This window comes from Muscardinus avellanarius (genome assembly GCF_963383645.1).
Source record: "Muscardinus avellanarius genome assembly, chromosome: 6".
Taxonomy (NCBI): Eukaryota; Metazoa; Chordata; class Mammalia; order Rodentia; family Gliridae; genus Muscardinus; species Muscardinus avellanarius.
The window spans coordinates 51,355,357-51,378,310 of record NC_137791.1 but is presented as its reverse complement, the minus strand read 5'-3'; the positions used below and the strand labels follow the sequence as shown (position 1 = coordinate 51,378,310).

The 22,954-nt window shown below is 36.4% G+C and overlaps 1 protein-coding gene across 3 annotated transcripts in view; it reads right to left on the bottom strand.

The window, feature by feature from the left end:
• Positions 1-22,954, bottom strand: part of PPP3CA (protein phosphatase 3 catalytic subunit alpha) — a gene marked incomplete at both ends in the record, with an annotated part of 322,166 nt that overhangs the window by 64,037 nt on the left and 235,175 nt on the right. For all 3 annotated transcript variants that reach the window (XM_080697539.1, XM_080697540.1, XM_080697541.1), the window contains 4 exons: positions 4,000-4,139; positions 8,596-8,741; positions 10,441-10,552; positions 17,628-17,752. In XM_080697539.1, coding sequence (XP_080553665.1) covers positions 4,000-4,139; positions 8,596-8,741; positions 10,441-10,552; positions 17,628-17,752 — 523 coding nt within the window. The remainder of the gene's footprint in view (positions 1-3,999; positions 4,140-8,595; positions 8,742-10,440; positions 10,553-17,627; positions 17,753-22,954) is intronic.

Here is a 22,954-nt window from a genome sequence, read left to right as displayed (position 1 = left end):
GTGTTAGATCTTCAAGGAAGTAATGTATGTGGGTCCCTAGACAGGAGAGAGGGTAGATTCTCACCCAGAAAGAGGGAGGGCTGGATAGAATGCAGCTGAGCATGAACAGAGGCAAAGAAGGCAGAAAAGACAAAAGTGTGAGAAATGGTAAGAAAACTAGGTTGGCACTACAGCAAATAGCTACAATTAGTTTCATTCTGTTTATTCTCTTATTTTTGTTTCTATAGTATATTAATCTGTATTCTAGATTCAAAATCAAACCTCTCAGAATAAAGACTCTTTAAACCATGATTCAGCCAGCAGGCATCCTTAAAGTACTTCTTTCTGGCCCTGCCTCTGGGGAATACTTTACATGAGCATTTTTCCCCCCTCCTAGAAAGGCCTTCTCTCCTTACTCTCCTACCACACCTTAGTAAAATTAACACCTGAGATATTTCCCTTCAAGCCTATCTCACCCCAACCAGTACAAGACTGCTGCAGCCTCTATGTTCCCAGGACATCTCTAATGACCACTCATCATGTTGTGATGTAAATTATGTTCACTGTTTTCTAGTCTTCCTGTCCTAATGTTCATCAGCAATCTGTGAGCCCACTAGAGAATGCTCAATTGCTCAAGCAGCCTCAACAGGGCCAGTGAAGCAGGAGAGAGGTGCAGGGTTTTCTTCCCTGAAGTGGTGGTTCTGTAAAACAGAGGCAGCAGCCTGTAATCCCTTGCCCAGTTGCCCGGCACGGGGAGCAGGGGCCCATCCCTTAGCATCCTGGCCCCCTCCCCGCCTCAGCAGCAGGGAGGACCCTGCCTCAACTTCTCCTTTTTTCTTGGGGCCTGTTGTGGGTACTTCCCACAACACTTCCCCATCACTATCAGGTCTACTTTTCCCCAAGGACTTGCGTTTCTTTCCCAATGACTTGTGTTTCTTCCTCGCCCTAGGGTTTAATATCTAATCTGATTTTTCCCCACCAGGGATCTAACTCCTGTCAGGCTTCTGCAGAGTTAAAGCCATCGCTGGCCACTTGGCCTTCCCACACTGCCTATTTCATAAAACTTACGAACAACATTCATCAGTTCCTTCTGATGCTTGTTTCTGTATAACTCTGTCTTGTTTAAATCATAGTTTGGATAAAATATTAGAAAGTGGATAGGGTGACTATATATATATAAAAACATGTAACCTAATACTGGGAGGTGTGGATCTAAATAATTGCCAAGCCAGGCATGGTGGTGCACGCTTGTAATCCCCGCGCTTGGGAGGTGGAGACAGGAGGATCGCGCAGGTTCAAAGCCAGCCGCACTGGCTTAGGAGACCCTGTTTCCAAATAAAAATATAAAAATAGGTCTGGGAGTGTAGCCTGGAGGTAGAAGGGTTTCCAGGAACCCAAGTACCACCAAAAAATAAAATAAAATTGCCAATACCTCAAACTGGTAATTGCACTCCATTTCTCTACCAATTCCATGGCTCCCTGTGACCACTGAGATGAGCTTTGTAAAGCACAACCTCAAAGGATGTTGTACACTTTCAAGAAGGCACAAAAGGCAAAAGGATCAAAGAGCTGTAGGAGCACAAGACAGACATTTCTCTCTTCTTTGGGCAAAACATAATCCAGACTTTTCTGCTGACAGTCAATCTATTAATTAAGATATTCAGTTACACAATAATGTGTAAATTGCCACAGTTACAGATTAACATCTGTCAAGACCTTCCTATGAGATGAAATAATTATTTCGTGGAGAGTAAAAGTGTGGGGGAGAAAAAAACCCAGAGGAATCTCCAGTAGGGCTAAGCAAGTGGAGAGTAAATACCTGTTGGGCAAGATGACTACAGGTTCAGGGGACAATGGAAAGCCTTGTGAGAAAGCTCCAGGAGACAAGGAGATATAATTTCTGGGTCGGAGCAGGGATGTTGGCAGCCGCCACCCCTGAAAGTTCCAGTCGGCTGATGCATGTAACTGCAGTTAAACAATAATGGCCTAAGTGCCCTGGCCGATGCGTAAAACGGCAAACACGTATGTCATCCAATTCCTGATACAGGTGTCGCCTAGTTCCAAGAATTTGGATACAGGCCACTGCTTAAGAAACAACAACCTACCTGCCGGGAAAGCCCCCAACTCCCTGCTCTCCCCACCCTCAAGAAAGAGCCCGACAAAAAGTTTCAACCTGCATACCTTGGGGTGCGCGTTTCTCTGGCCCCATCTTTGGACCGGTGAACCCTGCCTAGGGGCACAGAATAAAACACCTCTTGCTTTTTATCTGACCTGCTTGTCTCATTCCCTGCGTCACAAACTTACAATAATATTGGAGCTCAGAAAAGAAAAAGAGATGAAGGGCAAGATACAAATTCAATAAATAAACCACAGGATTTGTAGTTTACAGTGAAGTCCAGGCGATGGACTTTGTTCCTGACATAATGTGTGTGTGTGTGTGTGTGTGTGTGTGTGTGTGTGTATTTGTTACACATTCACAAAATAAAAATACTATACCTTATGTAAGTTCAGTATGAGACTTTGTTTAGAATATGATTTATTGAAATACCTGACTCAGGAAACTAATAGTAGAATGCTACAGTATGAAGTAATGGAATATGACTCAATATTAAAATCAAGAGTTTAGATTTTATTTGATATTATGTTACTAAAGTACAACTCAGTGGTATCAAACAAGTCATTTAAATACCTGTGGTGTAATTAGGGATTTAACATCAGGTTTGGAAAATTGAACATTTGATTTTTATATACTTCAACCATACTTAACTTTTTACTAAAAGTGTGAATGTATTTAATAAGAGATTATTCATAAGTTAGTTAATGAAAGGGAACCTCACACTTTTCAGAAATATTATATCGTGCTTCTTCATTTCCCCAAATAGACTCATTAGACGTGGTGTCCCAATTTTTCAAACACAGAATTGAGCTATAAACTTTCTAAAAAATTTAGAACAAACATGTTTATTAACATAGTAACAAACATTCTTTGTTCAAGATATTCTGTTTACAACCACTAGTTTCTTAATCACATCAACAGATGAATAAAAAATATTTTCGCCCTCATAAAGAAAATTTAATATATAAAACAAAATGTCCTACCATAGACTAGGCTCTGATCAACTGAGCATTGGCTTCAGGGAATATCAGGTTTGGTCTTTTAAGTTTAAAAGAAAGGTAAAAAGTAATATGTATTCGGGAATTTAAAATTCTCAACTTTTTATAACCTATTTTCTTCTGGCAACTTTCACATAAGATGCATGTTTAATCATAAGGGGTCCTAGTAAAACTGAGGATAATCAAATAGAGTATGCTAAACTTATAGGGTGAATCTCAGGTATAGAGAGGGCTCATGCAGAAACTTGACTGTGTTATAGATTCCTTTCTGAAGTGCTCCAGCAGGGCGTGGAATGAGCAAATCCTCAGAGATTTGCAAGTGTAAAGCCTACTATAAAAATATTTTCAACTTGGCTTTTCATGGTTCTAAAAATAATTTACTATGTATGGTACCTATGTAGCTGCTATTTTTAATTTATCCAGGAAACCTGACAAACTTAAAGATGTATAGGAGTGATTAAACAAAATTTAAGTAACCAATGTAAAATTGTTTTTATGATTTAAGTAATGAGAACTAGTAAAAATTTAAAATGTGTTTATATAGTTCAATGAAACACGAAGGATGGCAATGAATTATTTTCTTTTCAGTTCTTGAAACAAAACAAAATTCTAAGTCCTACCATTTTCTTCAATCACATCTCCACTTTCACATCATATGCTTTTTCTTTTTTCACAGAAATTTTACAGATGTGTGTGTGTGCATACATTTTACATCAATTTATTTACTTACGCACTGATGTATATTTTGCAAGTGCTAAGGACCTACTTGAACTTTCAAACTGAACCTTTCATTGATATTTTCTTCCAAGGGAAACTTAAAAAAATAATTCTCATAAATAAAATGGTCAGCAAATTTCAGCACTTATAAGACAAACTTGTTTAAGCGGATGCGGGCTGGGTCCTCACCTGTAGAAGTAGGAGCATCCCCTGACTGTGTTGTGGGTGAAGTGTTCCTGAGTCTTCTCATTTCCAAAATCCTCCAGAGGGTCTGACCACAGGATGTCACACATGGGTCCATAAGCAGGTGGTTCTTTGAATCGGTCTAACTAAGAAAAATAGAAGACAGAGAGCAAAATACTAATCCTGGAAAACTTGGAATTCAGAAAACAAACAAACACAAAACAAAACAAAAACAATGCTAAGTAGTCCCCACTGCCTCTTCTAGCCTCCACAAGGTGAACTCTACCTCTCTGTCTCTGGCTGCTCTTCTTTCTTCCAGCATAGGACTCTCCATCTCTCTCTCTGTGATTTTCCTTCCTCTTTCCCCTGATGAGCTCATTTACTATGCATCTCCTGTCATATACCTTCCTCTTGTCTCATCAACCCTTACTCTTTCCTCATTTTTTCTTCCCTAAATCTCCTTATTCATTTGATCTATCCAAGCATTTTAGCGACTACCAGTGAATGTGGTTTCACTTGTGGAAGGAGGAGCTGTCTCTTTGGAGGGATTCATCCTGCCTCCACTCAAAAGTCTAGATGGGGAACACTACATTTCTTTTTTTTTTTTTTTTTTAACGAAAGGATTTTGAGAACAAGAAGCTTTCACTTTAAGAATAACTGCTTGCTCTATGACATTTTGATATTCACTAATGAGGGCCTGACTAGGTTTTAAATCACAAGTCTTCTAAGAGTAGATGATCTTAGTGGGCACAAAGAAAAGTCACGATAAGCAGTAAAATACCTTCAAATTTCCTTTGTAATCCTTTAACTCACAGTTCTAAGCTTTAAAGTTTTATCTGAAACATTCATATTCAATCCATTTGCCAGTTATAAATGTTTAGTAAAGCCTTTCAATTTATAAATGCATTCAGAAAATATGAGCTACATGGTTAACTGGGACAATTTTATAATATTGTTACCTTATAGTTGATCCTAATTTAACTGCAATTAAAGGATTTTGGGGGAGAGAGCAGATATAGAAGAACCTCTTGAAGAAAAAGCCTAAAACAGCTATGAAAAGGTATTGAGAGTTCATATTTTTCAGATGTGTGTGTATGTTTGTGCGTATGCTTGTGTGTAGTACTGAAGACTGAATCCAGGGGCATTCTACCTCCAACTTACACCCCCAGTTCTTTATATTTTCTTGTTTTGAAACAGGATCTTGCTATAAATTGCAACTTATCATTTAGCCTCACAAATACTGGGATGACAGGTTTGTGCCACTACACCTGGATGATGATGTTCAGATTTAATACTTAAATATTTTTAAAACTTCAATAGAGGCATCTGAAACATGAAGCTGACAATCAGTTAAATTATCTCTTTTACCTGAGATGTACCAGATGATGTACATAATGGTTTTGCTACATGTTGTATTTTGCTAATATCTAATGAGAATGAGAAAATATTTTACATTTTCAACATTCAATAAAAAATTTGAATAAGACCCCTCCATGTTTCAACTATTATGTCAGCCATAAAATGTTCATTGTTAGTTTAGACTTGTTTAAGAAATTTAAATAACTTATGCTTCTGAAACAGTTCATTCAAGAAAAATATTGGTGGTATATAAAAATACAGAATTTCTTTTGGAGAAATAAAGGGTAGAACAGTACAGGAAAAACACTTTCAAACCAATACGAATCCCCAATTAAGGTTTGGGAAAGCAAACAAAATAGAGGACTTATTATAGAAAAATTACAAAGTGCATTCTAAAGGTTCACATCATATACAGTAAAAAATAAACAAATTCAATAGTAATTAAATAAGAAAGTATGGTGGAAATCAATGACACATGTCAATACACAGACCTAAAAATCATTTTTGCCTAAGTATAGAACTTAGTGATATATATGAAAAATGAACATAGTATCTGAAATATGCTAAGAGGTAAGTCCTGGGAATACCACGTAACAACAACATACTTAATTTACCATGAGATATTTAGTCATCAATTTCAAAAGCCTATCAAGTTGCAGAAGGATGAATTGGTTAAGCTGATGTAGTAAGGAACATTCTATACTTGAACTCCATGAGTACATTTCAATGTCATATCACGATAGTACTTCAAATAGAGAGCAAAGACCAATTCATCTGTGTGCTGCAGAACACCAGAAACAAATGTGTAATGGTGCCTTACAAAAAAAGGACACAAACACACAGAATAGGAAACATTTATTTAATGTACTTCTGTGTGTGTGAGTATGAGTGTGTGTGTGTGTGTGTGTGTGTGTGTGTGTGTGTGTGTGTGTGTGTAGGGGTAGAGGTACTGTGGGCTCTGAGCTACACTCCCAACCAGTTTTTGTTGTTATTTCAAACAGGGTCTCACTAGGTTGTTGAGAGTCTCACTAAATTGCTGATGCTGGTCTTGAACTTGCAATCTTCTTATCTCAGCCTCTCTAGTACTGGGATCACAGGCATGTGCCACCAGGCTAGGCTTTGCTTGATTTTTTAAATAAAAAATTATGCATTTCTTTTCTGACAGGAAAGCAAATAGAGTATATTTTTTTCTACATCTGGTTACGGGAATCTTAACTATAAGGTTTTTCAGGAAAAAAACTTGAATACTGTGTTTTCCTAAATATAGCTTTCCTCTAAAACCAGTGAGCTCTAAAGAAAATATTGAGTTCCTCATGGTAGAGATCTGTGATATATAAATATATTCATGATTTAATAAATTATTTCCTTAATACCATGAGTTCCATGAAGAAAAAATTATTTGATTCAATGAATGAAAACCTAGTAAAAATACTCATTTTATAGTAAATGTTTGTAAACTTTTTTGTTAGTGATTGCATCTTGAACCAAATAACCTGACAGTCATATCCTTTCTATTTATTCTGTGAAATGAATAACTTAATACACCTTTTCTGTTTAAATAATAATAATAATAATAATAATAATAATAATAATAAAGCTGGGCATGGTGGCGAACGCTTGTAATCCCAGCATTTGAGAGGCTGAGACAGGAGGTTCACGGTTCGAAGACAGCCTTAGCTACTACTTAGTGAAGTCCTTTGCAACTCAGTGAGACCCTGTTTCAAAATAAAGAATAAAAAAAATAGGGCTGGGGGGTGTAGCTTGGAGGTATAATGCCTGGGTTCCATCCACAGTACTGCAAAAAAAAATAATAATAATAGTAATAATAATTTAAAAAAAACACTGAGTCAATTTTTTCACTAATTCTTCCTGGTAGCAGGATACTTGGTTAATTTTTCATCTTTCATCTAAGTTCATGAAACTTAATCAACGCAAGCAAGTATAACACAAGTCCTTTTTGTCCAACATGGGTTAGCAAAAAATTCTACCTATTTGTATTTTGACCTATTCAGTTTTCTATCCTTATATCAGTAATTGGTTATCATGTTACTGATATGATACAACAATTCTTAAAGCTATTTGATTTTCTTCTTCACTATACACAATGAAAAATACTTAATAATTTAACATTAAGAGAGTTGATGAGATTAGTAGTTGTTTAAAATATAGATTTCTGAGATTTAGTACTGAATGTATTTTTTTGAAAATACATTTTGAAATATATTTTGAAAGGTTAAGTTGTGATATTTTTCCCATGGGAAAAGCAACATGGATAGCATAGTATATCAGGAATATACAATGAATTGGTTGAAAGAAGCTAGAGAGAAATGAAAAAGGCATATTGTTTTTAGAGAGCAAACATTTTATAGTTCCAATGATGCATGTCACATGGTAAGACAAACACTGAGGCTTTAGAGATAAACATTCTCCTAAGTATAAAAAAACTTCTTTCTTAAGACAAAATAAAACTTACTACAAAGAAGAGATTCTTGATTAATGAGGGTCTACATCTGAACATGTGTAAAATTATGAATAAGACATGGTTAACCTGGACGACCATGGGTGGGAGAGGGGAAGGGAAAACGGGGGCGGGGGGGAGAGGGCACCACATATAGTTTAAATGTATACTATTTATGTTAAATTAAAAAATTGTTAAAAGAAAGAAAAAAAAGAAGACACTGAGGAGTTCTAGATGAAAAAGGAAATCCTATAGAGGAGCAAACAAGAAAACCTAAAGGAGGAGAAAGGAGGGGGGAAGAGGAAAATCTCTAAAACACACAATGTACTTACACATATTGAAGTCAATCACTAAGCCAAGCAAGGGAAGGAGGGACAGGGAGGGAATGGGGTGGGTATTGGGTAGGGGTTAAATCAGCGATGTGTACATGTTTGTACAGACAAGTTTTTTACCCCAATATAATGCACCAATAAAAAATTTTAAAAAATATATAAAATAGGTCTGGGAGTGTAGCCCGGAGGTAGAAGGGCTTCCAGGAACCCCAGTACCACCAAAAAAAAAAAAAAAAAAAAAAAAAATGGTTGGCAATGGACCTTTCAAAATGTGAGTGCTTCCTTCCTGTCTACTCTTCAATTGAGTTCCTAAAATAAAAAAAAACACATATATGCAAAAAAAAAAGAAAACAATTATTTTAATTTAAAAGATTGTGATAAACATAGGGTAATCAATGTCTTTTGGTTATTACTGGAGCACAGGAGGACACTTGGAAAAATCACAGAACTTACTTTTCTGATGTCATCTAGAGTGTTGATCTCTGGAGACAAACCCCCATGTACACACAGAAACTGCTGGTTCATGAGGGCCGCCAGGGGAAGGCAGTCGAAGGCGTCCATACAGGCGTCATAAACACGCTCCGAGTACTTTATTTTACCTTTCAAAGTAAGATAAAAAGAGAATACTTACTCTCATGACTTCATAACTTAGATTATATCATTAAAATAGTTTTGTTTCTTTTAGACTTTTTCTTAAGGATGAGCATAAAACTACAAATTGCAAAATTCTACAATATAAGCTAATATGATTTTGAAAAATTACACATTAACTTTTCTTTCCAATGTTTTGTATTTTATTATCCATTCATATTTTATAAGTTTTAAAATAACATTTTATATAGTAAAGAAATCATATATATACAGCATATATATATATATATATATATATATATATATATATATATATAATGATCCCTGGCTGTTTATATGCTGATATTTCACAAAATAATATATACAAAAACCTGGGACATTAATTAAAAGGTGGCAATGAAGCTGAGCGTGGTGGCGCACACGTGTAGTCCCAGCATTCGGGAGGTGGAGATCAGAGATCAGAGGATTGTGGTTCATGGAGAGCATCAGCTAAGAGCAAGGCACTTCCCAACTCAGTGAGACCCTGTTTCAAAAAATAGGACTGGGGGTGTAGCTCAGAGGTATAATGCTCCTGGGTTCCATCCCAGGTACCACAAAAAGAAAAAGAAAAAAAAAAAGATGGTCATGAAGCTAGTCAATATTCCTGAATAATCTTTCTGCATGTTGCTCTTCCTTTGACTTGTGTCTAGTGTTTTGAGAGAAGTATTTAAGCTCCATTGAATACAGAACCAAATGGCAGAGAAAAATTTAAGTTTCAGTGCATAATGGAGAAAAATGAGAGGAGGAAAATGAACGTTTTATGAGTACTACTCACTTCTGGTATCAGTGTCTGAAGGAAGAGGGCATCTTTCATTTTGTAAACCGTACCACAGTCTAGTATCTGCTGAGTCCCAAAATAGGGCAACAGAGTTTAATCTGACTTCCAAGTGCTTTTATTGAATGATTTGAGATTTAAGGGTACAATTATTGCCCCAGATGGTGGCACACTTATTGGCTTAAAGGGATGATTTAATCACTCATTTCTTATTGTAAGTTATATCAGATATTAATTTGAATTTTTATCACTTTGTAGAGAAACAATAGATGAGCAAATAAGGTGACCTGAGGGGGGACAAGGGAAATTCTCTAATGTAGGTGATGTAATTAATAAACATATCAGAGTAAATCAGTAAGCCAAATATGAGAAGGAGGGAGGGGGAAGTAATGGGATGGGAATTTGGGAAGGGAAAAATGAGTGATGTGTGCATGTATGCCTCTACCATCTTGTACCCAAGATGTACGACTACAATGCACCAATAAAAAAAATAAGCTGGGCATGGTGGCGCATGCTTGTAATCCCCGCACTTGGGAGGCGGAGACAGGAGAATCGCGCTGGTTTGAAGTCAGCCTCGCTGGCTTAAGAGACCCTGTTTCCAAATAAAAATATAAAATAGGTCTGAGAGTGTAGCCTGGAGGTAGAAGGGTTTCCAGGGACCCTAGTACCAACCCCCCCAAAATTAAATTAAATTAAATTAAATTAAGATAAATAAATAAATTATGGATTCTGTAACTATCAACACTTAGAAAAATGAGGAATGACAAAATGGTTTCACTGTAAATCTTTGACTTTCAGTCCGTGGATCATATTATAATGTGTTATTAGTTACTGGCTAAAACGACTCTTTAGTATATACGATATTAAAAGGAAGAAGCTGAAGGTATACTTACATTCTTGTTTAAATGTGAAATACTCTGTTAGATGTCTACATTCATGATTTCCACGAAGTAAAAACAGTGTTTTGGGGTAAAGAATTTTCAAGGCCCACAAATACAGCACACACTGAGAAAAAATAAAAATAACATGAAAATAAACATTTTTTCTATTATACTTAGGCATTCCCTTGCTTGCCTATTGTGAAGAAATAAATAAAATGCATTATCATAATCAAAGGTCCCCATGCTAGGCTTTCTTAGGGAGAATATTGACAGTCAAACAAAATATTGCTTTGGTATAAGGCCAAGGCTCATATACTCCTAAAATATATATGCACTGAGGGTCATTCACCCCATTCATGGGTTAACATGAACTCTATTTTTTCTATTTCTCTCCTTCACAACTTCCTGGCTTCATCTTACCCCATGATCTTGTCCTTTATTTCAATGTTTTGGGTATATAAAGTCTTATTATATAAATGTAATTAAATTGAAGGCCAGAGAATCTCACTACATACTACTCTTTGATTGGGAATATATCTCATATACTTTAAAACTCTCTGCCTAGCTCTCAACCTAATTATTTGGGCATTGCAGTTTGTGTGCTGATGATGACCAACTATGCATGCGCCACATTTGGAATAAATGTACAATGACAAAGTCTTTCTACGAAGACTTTGATAAGATAAATGAAGATAAATGAAGTACTCAAATACTCCCGTGGATTAATTTCATTACCTTTAATGGGCATTCATTAAGAATGTACAAAGAAAAGAAAACAATGCTGTTGAAAAATCAAGCAAGTGCTGTCTAATCCTCATGGGGTGTATGTTCTAAAATGAGGCTAAGAAGGTAAAGATTCTGGTTACTAAAATCTAAAACCAAAATACATATAATATATAACAATCAACACCCCAACATATAATAGATATGATGCATAATATCTGTAGAGAAAAGCTACTGGCATTTAATTTGTAAGGACTATCTGTGAAAAATAATCATCTTTGTTGACTTCTATAATACTTTGTGGAACATGTGGAAGATAATTATATTTGAAATACAGCCCAAGTTTTGGAAAAAATACTAATTATCAAAGCAGCTTATATGATTGCATTGTTTAAGTTGAGATACTATCTCTTAAAATGAATGTCTGGTTGCAATAAATAAAAATAACAGGTTGATATTAAATTATATATACAGGGTACTTTGGATAATTTTCCAGTTCCCATTTTCTAATTATAGTTAATAGCTAAGTTCATGTGACTATGATATCAGAGTTGACCAAATAGCCTGTATGAGTGGTCCTTTGAAGCACTGTGATCCATTGAGTGTGTAGTTTGCTGACACCTCAGTAGACAGTCTGGTGACTTATTAATCTTTTGTTACAAGTATGTAGTTTCATAATTTTATCACCTCTAGTCATAGTTACCATAGTTCCTTCATAACTGAAAACTCACAGAGAAATACAAAAAAGTCCTATGCTAGACATTCTTTTATCTATTTACAAATTTCAAGTGATATAATACATATTTTTCTTTTTTATGTAATGAATGCAGACTATTTAGCATATGATAGAAAATAAGAAAATACTATCTCCATTTCTGCAAATGAAAATAAATGAAAGAAGGAAGAGAAGAAAAGGAGGAAAGAAGAAAGGGAAAGAAAGAAGCAAGAAATGGAAGAAGGAAAATAACACATTCCCCCAAACATGGCCCAAAAGAAGAGTCTTCTTTTCACATTTTATTTCCTTCTCCCTGTGGCAAAAATAAAGCATCTTCCCAAACACTAAATAAAACCACAAATTCAGCCAATATGGAAGAAGTGGCATAGTAAACGAAAGGGCAAGGGTGGCTGTGGAGTGGAGCCCTTGCCAGCCTCTTCTCAACCTCTGGTGGGAGTTGCCTGCCAAGCACAACACTGTCTCACTGGCAACTGTTAGCCATCTAAAGTTCCAACATTCTGGAACACTGAAGATCTTAAACAAAATTATAACCTGATATTAGTTTTTTTTTTTTTTTTTTTTTTACAAAAGAACAATCTCCCTTGTTATATTAAAAAAAAACCTATCACAATCAATGAAGCAGAGACATAAACATTAGTTAAAAATTATTTTTGTCTATATGGTATCATATGGCTAATTTGAATCAAATTTTCACTGAATTGACTGATTAAGGTAGAGTGCCATGTTATACTGGGCTTTTTTTTTTCATGGTGAGATGTAAATAACTTGTACTAATCACACCAACAAGACTCTGATAGTCTTTATATTCTTACTCTCAGTTACATGAATATTTACAATTTAGCTAGTTCGAGTCACTCAGCATGAACAACTGAGTATCCTCTATTTTTAATTACTTTTGTTGTAAACATACCTTCCTCCTATTTATATAAAGCAGCACTAAGAATATCACTTTTTCCTTAGTTTGATTGGTGTATCAGTAATAACATTGTAATAACTGTGTAACATATGGTTTTTAATGATATGCTTAAAAATGTATATAGGGAAGTAAAGGAAAATGTTTAGTAGGAAGCAAGGAAATAAAAAAAATACAGTTTTAGCTTTATACTAACCGGCTCCCTATACTCATTAAGTATCTGAGCTGTGAAACTTTCCAATCAGAAGAGCTGCCTCTCCAGCAGGGGTAATTAAGCAAAAGATGTGCAATGGTTAGGAAAAGATCTAAACTCCTGAAATGTCAAATGTAGCTTTCCTAAGACATCGGTTGCCTGGTCTGACACGCATGCAGAGAAGTAGCAGTGGAATAGCAATGCACAACTGGCTGTCAGAGACAGCCAGGCAACTGCTTGCTCTCGTCTGTGGCACTGCTCAGTCACCTCCATCACTTGCTGTTGGCTTTGCTCCTTATTCTCAGGCAGAAGCAGGGAACATTGCCAGGGGCTCATTGGGGTCTGAGTTCATGGCTAGTAAACACAACAAGCTTTCACACTTAAATGTGTTTGAGGCCTGGGTTGAGATTTGGATGTAAATGGATCAGGAGGGGCTACCCTGCTGCTAAGCACAAGGCACTGCATTACGGAATGGCCAGAGAGAGCTAGAGACAAAGTCAACAGAAGGAAACAGCTGTGTGCCTCTGCAATTCTGAGCTTTTCCCCAGGTGTTCCCAGAGAAACACACTCAGATGTGACCTACATGTACGCATATGCTTGATCAAAGATGGTAGGGTGCAATCATGGGAAAGAGGACTATTCGATGTAAGACAAATTATTACTCCAAACAAAATTACCTCTTTCATCACCACTCAAAAGCTTGCTTGTTTGGGGGCTAACTTGTGGGAAATTATTTCTAATATTGTCAAAGAAAGAAAAGTGAGGAGGCTGGGGGAGTGGTGCATAAAACGAGCTATATGTACTGCGCAGAGCACATTACCTACAGTGTGTAAGTAGACCCAACAGAGACCAGAAGCCTGAATCTACTCTCAAAGGCAGATTTGTAAAAATTAAACGTTAAGTGCTTCTCTTTGCTCAGAGGACAGCCAAAGGAGAATGCCTGCAGAGGAGCCCCGAGTAACTGGGATCAATCAAGAGCCTTTTGAAACTCGTTTGGATAACACAAGCTGGAAAAGTAACCTTTTATTTTAGGACTTTTCTTAAACCAACAGTACACACTCAGATTATTTTCCATTTAGTGCTTTGACCTTTAGGTTATATAGGTGGGGAGTGAATTGTGTGTACCTGTTGGTGCATACTTGGGTGTATGTAACAATGATGATGTGTGTACTTTTTTGTGTTACATTGTGGTCCATTCAATGACCAGATTATGGGGTAGTGGAAAGATCACAGGCTTTGAATCCACTACTGCCACTTACTGGTGATCCTCTCCAATCCTTAGCTTAAGTACCCCTGACAGGAAGGAACTTCCATGCTCCTGCCAGAGGGGGGAGGAATAAATGAGATCATTTCCTTGTGGAAACAAAGCAGTTACAGCATGTGAACAATGCTGACTTCCTTAATACACAATAAATACCCCAATGTATTCCTGGTAAGTATACTTTATATAAATAATATGATTATATCACCAAGCCATTCTAAGCCCCTCAAAGGTTACAACTAATAAAAGATGGATCATTTTACATATGAGACAGTTTGTCACTTTTGTGGATGTGCAGAAAGTCTGGGGCTATACTAACCAGACTCCTGGAGTTTACGACATGACTTTGTAGATGAAGATTCTGATATATGTATCTCAGCACTTTAAAATGTTCTATGATACCTAACATTTGACATATCATCAATACTTGGTTTGATTTACAAAGGAGCATACTATATTAAATATTATAATTTATGTGGCTCAAATATCAAGATTAACTATAGTTTGGAAATTTAGGAATACGTTAATAATTATTGCTTTTCAACCAATTAATCTAAAAAGCTCTAATTAGGAAAAGTTTAGGGGAACTTCAGAGTTTGAGGCCAGAGATTCAGAAGCCTGTCTCTTAAAAGTAAAAAAAATAAAAAATAAAAAAATAAAAAAGATAAAAAGATCAATGAGATTAAAAAATAATGTAAAATATAATCCAAAGACAGTCAGTGAGACAAAAAACCCAGGTGTGCTACTATTCAAGCAATGCATGATTTAGGCTTTTTTATTATAGCCAATTAATAAAAAAATTACTATTGTCTTTAGGTATATTAAAATGAGATGCAAACTAAGTTGTTGACATTTACTTTTTTTTTTGGCAGTACTTGGGATGGAACCCAGGAGGGGCATTCAGTCTCCAAGCTACACCCTCAGCTCTATTTCTTAGTCTTTTTATTTTTTGAAACAAGGTCTCACTGAGTTGGAAAAGGGCCTCACTAAGTAGCTGAGGCTGTCCGGAAACAGTGATCCTCTGGTCTCAACCTCCTGAATGTTGGGATTACAAACATGCACAACCGTGCCTGGCTTATAAATTTTTTGATACTAAAAAAAAAAATTCCAATATAGTGCTCCATCATTTTGCTGATAAAAACAATTACTCCCAACAGGAGAGTCTCAGCATTTCCTCGCTTAGAACGTGAGCTTCAGAGAATGCAGCACGCCTACTGCATTCATATTGGAAACCTTTCTTAGAAGCACTATAAATTATAATGAACAAGATGAATTTAAGACCAGTTAATTTTTTTAACTATTACTTAGGTTCTCCAAGAGCCCTGTTTGAAAGGAAACAGCAGAAACTTTCAACCTCTTCTTAGTATTTTCTTTTTCTCATTGTTTTTGTCAAACCTGGCTACACTCTGGAATCACTTATGGCCATATCAGCAAAGTCTGTCCCATGAGATGTACTTTCCGTAATTATGCCACTTCAAAAAACACTGAACAAGAGAATATACCTTTGTCATTTTCCCTTTTCTTTTTTCTGAGACAAGAGGATGGAAACTACTATACCCCTCCTGGGTCATGAAGTTGCCTCTAAAATGAGGCCGTGTACATCAAAGAAACATGGCAGAGAGCCTGGGCCTGCACCATGGGGGCCACACAAGCTCTGCTATGCCCAGGTATGGGCTTCTACCAGAGAGACATCTATACTTTTTCCTTGTTTAAATTACTACTGTGTGGGAGTTTTACTCTATTTTTGTTACTCCCAGCAGTTATTTAACCTAATGTGATACAGAAGGCTTACAAAATTTATACTCATCCACCCTTTCCAGCCAGTTAAGTTCATGTAGTTAGCCCCAGAACATGCACAACGCTGACGAGGTTCACTAAGGCCTTCCCTTATGTCTTTTATCCCCACGATCTCCCTCCCAGGTAACTCTTACTTGTTCTTTGATTCAGTCTTCCCAACTAGATGGGCTTCCAATATTCTCTTATTTTTCTATATTCTAACACTTATTTTCTGTGCTGCCTATATCAGGAGATTTTAATAACCCATTAAATAACAGAACCCTGTAAGAGCATCCATTCTAGGCTTTGGATTTTAAATATATTTTTTGTTTGTATTTTTATATAGGTTTGGATTCTAGAGATCAAGAATATATATTACATTTCTTCAAGTTCTTCATAGTCTCAATCATAATGTGTATACATTTAGGCACTTGACAGTGACTCGCTGACTAAATGGAGGAAATACCAAAAGTGTGTGTGTGTGTGTGTGTGTGTGTGTGTGTGTGTGTGTGTGTGGTGTATTTGTGTTTATATGCTTATATTTTTTTACATTTACATGCATATATACAAAAAGAGACAGAGACAGAGAGTCAATGACTGTAGGTAAATTTGAATAATCCCCCCAAAATGGTATGATTTTTAAAGACTTTTTAAAAAAGCTGTTAAAGGGAAACAAGTTTTTCCAACATTAAATACCACTTAATAAATCCAATATTACAATGAAATCTTAATAACAGAATCATTTTTATATGCTGATTGTGAATATATGTTGTTGGTGTGAGGCCTCTGTAAAGTCAATTTGTTTCTTTAAGAATAGTAGCTTTCTTTTTAATGGCCTTTTAAAAAGCACATGTAATGTCACAGCCAGTCTATATGAATTCTGATTATTAAAATATATTCTTATTTCAAGCCATTTCTCTCAATGACTATTTGCTGAGTCCTTACTGTGTGTGAGACACCATGTTCGGCACAAGGAAGAACAAACATATTAATGAAATAAGGTCCTTGCCTTTATTTTGAATACAATTTCTACTTCCCTAAAGCAGATGTAGATGGGAAACTGGGGAAGGACTTTTCTTCAAACTATATCAGTTTTGTTTTAATTAATGAGTTTGACAAGATACTCTAGTTAAATGACAGGTGCCCCAAAAGACAGATATAAGTGTACACACACACACACACACACACACACACACACACACACACAGTCACTTTGTTATCAATTTACAAAGGTAACTTATCTCCAATTACAAGCTATAAACATGCAAACACATTTCGGCTTTATCAAATTTAATTAGTTTCTTTAAAAGGCAATAGAATCAGCTCCTATAAACTGAGATAAAAATTTTTGTAAATTTGCAAATATAGAAAATGTACAAAGGGCAAAAATCTTACTCTTAATCAGATCTTTGACATGCCTGTGCATTACAAAGCAGATGGGGATCAACTAAAAGTGGATATGAAATATCCCATCAATCAAATGTACCAAGGTTCACTGTTACAGACTTCCATTAGGGAAAGAGAACGCCTGCTCTTATTTTATAAAGATACTGTTGATATATAACTGAGGGGCTGGAAAGAGATGACATGGACTTACTTCAATGCTGAAGTACCCTCTGTCAACATAGTCCCCCAAGAAGAGGTAGCGAGTGTTGGCAGGTGATCCCCCCACTTCAAAGAGCTTCATCAAGTCAAAGAATTGTCCATGGATGTCCCCACAAACTGAAAGAAAAAAGTGAAGTTCAGTTATGGTTATAGTAGGTTATAAGTTTCTATACAATAAAACTATAAAAACTTAAGAAGCAGAGTTATTCTTAGCCAAAACATTATTTTGAAGAACAGAAAAGCGAGACAGAAGCTAAATATTTTGGTCTAGATTCCAAAGCCAAGTAGTGTCAGTCCTGGCTCTGGCATCCAGGACTACATCGATAACAATAATGGCTACTGTTGTTATGCATTTAATAATTTTGCATGAGATGCTGTGCTGAAAAATGTACACCTTTTTTAAAATTCCATTCTAACAATATGATGGGAAAGGTTTTCCAAACACAGGGTTAGGGATTTGGCATAATCTATAGCTGGGGTCTGAATGCACAGCCACAGTACAAAAACGCCTCCTAAATAAAAATATTGATATGTATCATAAAATCTTTACCTCACTGAATCCAAAATGTAATTGATTATAATACCCACCATTTATTTATGTACCACTAAGAAAAGACCTCCAATTAAATTTAAATTACGGAAGAGCATTTTTACAGGATATAATGTCAAAAAAAATTTAAGTGCAATGGAAATGTAAAAGGTAACACAAAAATCATGAAGATGGATATATCTTAAAATTTCCACCTTAACTTTTAAACCAAAATTCTTAAAGGAACTATTAAGCCCATCTTTTCTAAAAATCCACTAATTTGGGATTTATTTCATTTGCTACTTTAAGGGCCTTTAAGTCAATATTCTAATAATATTACAGGTGAGGAAACACTGGCTTAGAGAGGTTATGTAGCTTGGTAAGGTCACTGTAAACAATAGACAATCCAGAATTTCAATTTAGAACTGCTTGACTCAGAGCTTTTCTTTTAGTCACCACCTTGTAATATGTTTATTACACTTTATATGTGTATGTATATATTTGAAATAACCTAGAAATACACTATGCTTGAATGATGAACATAATGTGGCTGTTTCTGCAGAACTAAGAGGTTTAGGGAATGAATGCATTAGTGTATAGAAAGTCAGGAGACCAAAGGACGTTATCTTATCATATTAGATCCTGTAATCACAAACTAGTTATTAAAACAGCTCAAACTTCATTTCTAACCTGACAGAAATAAGAATGAGTCCAAGAAGTACAATGCTGGAATAAGTGAAAAGCAATGAAATGGAATTAAAATGTGTAGATCCCCATTTTTACCCTTTGAGAACATCTAATAAGGACCAAGGGTGAACGGTTTGTAAGTCTGTAGCAGGTATAGCTGAACTCTACTTTAGAATGTCTGTCCCTTTTCACAATCTTAATTTACTAAAACGCAAGTAACTAACATGAAGCTATGACTGTGAATACACCTATCTTGGATTCCAATCACATAACTTCTTGCCTTCCTTGAGCAAGAGATACATTAGAGAAACATCAGAAACATATTCTTCCCTTTTTGAAATAATAATCACATTTTAGAAGATCTTTATATATCTATATTTATATGTATCTAGCTACCTATTTATCCACCTATATGTTTTTTTATTCTTAAGGTTAAATATTTTACAAATGGTTCCCTATCCTGGACTCTGGTGAGAAATTTGCTTTGGAAGAGTCAACAAACACATCAGTTATTTTCTTATAATACTATACATGCAGTATCTTAACCAAGGAGAAAGAAATAAGGAGCATAGAGCCTTGTGGATCAAATGCTGCCCCAGGTAGAAACCAGACCCCGTCTGAAGGAGACTTTCATGGCTATTTATGGAGCTACAAAAACTGACCAAATGCTGGGCGTGGTGGCGTACGCTTGAAATTCCTGCGCTTGGGAGGCTGAGACAGGAGGATCACGCAGGTTTGAATCCAGCCTCAGCTACTTAAGTGAGGCTCTCAGCAACTTAGTGAGACCCTGTTTCCAAATAAAATATAAAATAGGTCTGGGAGTATAGCCGGGAGGTAGAAAGCCTCTGGATTCCACCCCCAGTACCACAAGCACACACACACACACACACACACACACACACACACACACACACACACAAAAAAAAAAAAAAGAAAACAAAAAAAACTGACCAAAAAAAAAATATATCGTTTAAGACTTAAAATAAAAACACTGCCTATTTTAAAAACTGAATTCACATATTTTTATTACAATTACTTTTGAAAGACAAGGCCTGGCCTGGTCTGGTGGTGTACACCTGTAATCGCAGTACATGGGAGACTGACGCAGGAGGATTGCAGGATCAAGGCCAACCTCAGGAACTTCAGGAGACCCTGAGCTTAACAAGACCCTGCCTCAATATTTTGAAGAAGTAAATTAAAAAGCTAGGGGTATAGCTCAGAGGTAAAATGCCTATAGTTCAATATCCAGTAACTAAAGTAAATAATAAAAATAAAACATAAAAGTCAGAGCTAAATCTTATTAGCTACAAATAATAAAGTAACTCTTTTTCCACTGATTTATTCTTTGAAGGGATTATTGGTACAGATAACTTATCACCAAGCAAACATTTCTCTCAATTTTTGGGAATTTTTATACCTGTTGTATACATTTCTTTATATATATATATATATATATATATATATATATATATATATATATATGTGTGTGTGTGTGTGTGTGTGTGTGTGTGTGTGTGTGTGTGTGTGAGACAGAAAAAAGAATGAGTCCAAGAAGTACACTGCTGAAATAAGTGACAAGCAATGAGTGGAAATAAAACGTGTAGATCCCCATTGTTACCCCTTAAGAACAGCTAATGAGGACTAAGGCACCTTGGCACCTTTATTGGTTCACGACAGGTTGGTGTGAGATCAGGATTTCAATGTACCTTTATTGGTATAGTGTAACTATACACCATACCGAGATATAGAGTGATAGAAATATGCATCCACACAACACTTGGTGCAGCTCCATTCAACCCACACATTCTTTTCCCTTCCCTGTACACGTCGTTGAGATTGGCATTGGTAAGTTCAAATAAGACAGAGTATTATTTCAATTGTCATCTTCTTTATATCTCTATCCCTTCTTCTCTCTCCCATAAGCCCCTTCGATTGCTCCATTGGAGCCTCTGTTTCAAACCAAGAATTACTAAAGAAAAAAAGACCTTGGGGGAAGGAAAGTCTGAAGCAGGATGCTCTTGTAACTGATTTTATGCAGCCCTGCACAGTGTCAGTGCCTTGGCTCTGACACTTTCTACCCTGTCTTGCCACCGAAACTCTTCCTCTCATGGATTCCTATCAGAGGGATGAGGGTCCATTATGAGTCAAGGGTGATAGTGTATGACAGGCTTCAAACATTATTTGGAATTCTTATGATAGCAGCAAGCTTAATAATAATATTTTAGGCAGCTATTAAAATATTCCCAAGGCAATACAGTTCTGTCAAAACCCTTTAGAGGGCACATGGTAGAGCACTTAACAGCCTGGGCTCTGGACCCAGGGCACTCAGCCTACAATCCCTAATTACTGAGTGATCTTTTTTTTCTTTTAAGCCCAAAGGTTTTTCTATAAAATAGGGCGATCCTACCATCTTACCTTTCCAGGATATTTGTGACGATTAAATGTGTTAATATTTTAATAGACTTAGAAGAGTTCCTAGATCTTGATAAAAACTTAAAGTAGCATTTCCAAGTGGCTGCATTTTAACATCAAGATCCCAGAGGGAATGGGCCTCTATTGCTTGGGGTGAAAAGCATGCCTGCCGGGGACATTTTGAAGCATCTTTTCCCACCTCTCCCCCCACACCCTCTCTTGACTTTTTACCCTACCACTTCAATTGCTGGACATGCTGAAAGTCCTAGGGTAACTTTTTTACTTCTCCATTACAGTGACGTAAGTATCAAGACAATCATGCTGGTCATAGGCTGCAGGTTAGGGATTAAAGAGATTTTAGCAATTAACAACCCCAGTATAGTTGGACAACCAGAAAGAAGATAAAAATTACAAACCTATAATAGGCTCTAGACAATGAAACTTTGTAAGAATATCTTGTAGGAATATAGAAGTATGTTATCATGAGTATAGTTTTATAAAGACAAAATTATGTTCTTTTGGTCTTATAATAACCCTTTGATAAGATTCTCTCAATGATTTACAAGGTCACTACAATTTTAGATCTTGGCTTAATGACATAAAACAGCAAGGAACAATTACTATAAAGGAGGCATGTAAAACAAATACCCTGGAATCTAGTTACTTGTTTAGCTGTCCTATTATCACCAATTTTACCTCAGAACAGCAATGCAATGTGAAATCATGCTTTCATAATAAGAAGCACATATGAAGCCGGGCGTGGTGGCGCACGCTTGTAATCCCCGCACTTGGGAGGCAGAGACGGGAGGATCGCGCAGGTTCGAAGCCAGCCTTGCTGGCTTAAGAGACCCTGTTTCCAAATAAAAAAGTATAAAAAATAGGTCTGGAGTGTAGCCCGGACGTAGAAGGGTTTCCAGGAACCCCAGTACCACAAAAAAAAAAAAAAAAAGAACCACATATGATAATGTTCAACAAAGGAAAAGGATTTGCACATAAAATTATTAAAATAAAAACTGAAGCACAAACAAAAACAAAAACCCCAGATAAAGCAAATCCTGAAACATGTTAAGGATTTTATTAGGCCACTGCTGTAGGCTGGATCTGAAACATCCCCCACAAATCTCATGTATTAGACAATGCAGCATGCTGAGAGGTGAAATAACTGATCATGGGGGTTCTATTCTCCTGTAACCTCTGTGAATTAGTCCAATGGTGGGTTAATGATTTGAATGGATTTACTGGGTGGTAACTAAAGGCAGGTGTGGCATATGTGGAGAAGGTAGATCACCAGGGTGTAACTTTGAGGATTAACTCCATCCCCTGCCCCCTCCCTCTCTTCCTCTCTCTGCTTTCCAGCTGCCATGAGCTGAATGGCTTTTCTCTACCACGCCCAGCCCCTGTGAGGTTTCTGCCTTGAAAATGGCAACTGTGGACTGAACCTCTGGAACTATGAGCCAAATAAATCTTTCCTCTGCAAAGTTGTTCTCATCAGATACTTTGGTCACAGCAATACAAAGACAATGAACTTAAGACATTCAAGGATTTTCAAGACCAACTTGATATTTTTAGGCCATCTTTCTTTCTCAGATGTGCCCAGGTTGCCTTCCTCTCTTCCATGAGGTCTCTCATACATGTCATATGTTCAAGAAAATCTTTCTTGACCACTGTATATACACGGGCTACCTCTTTCT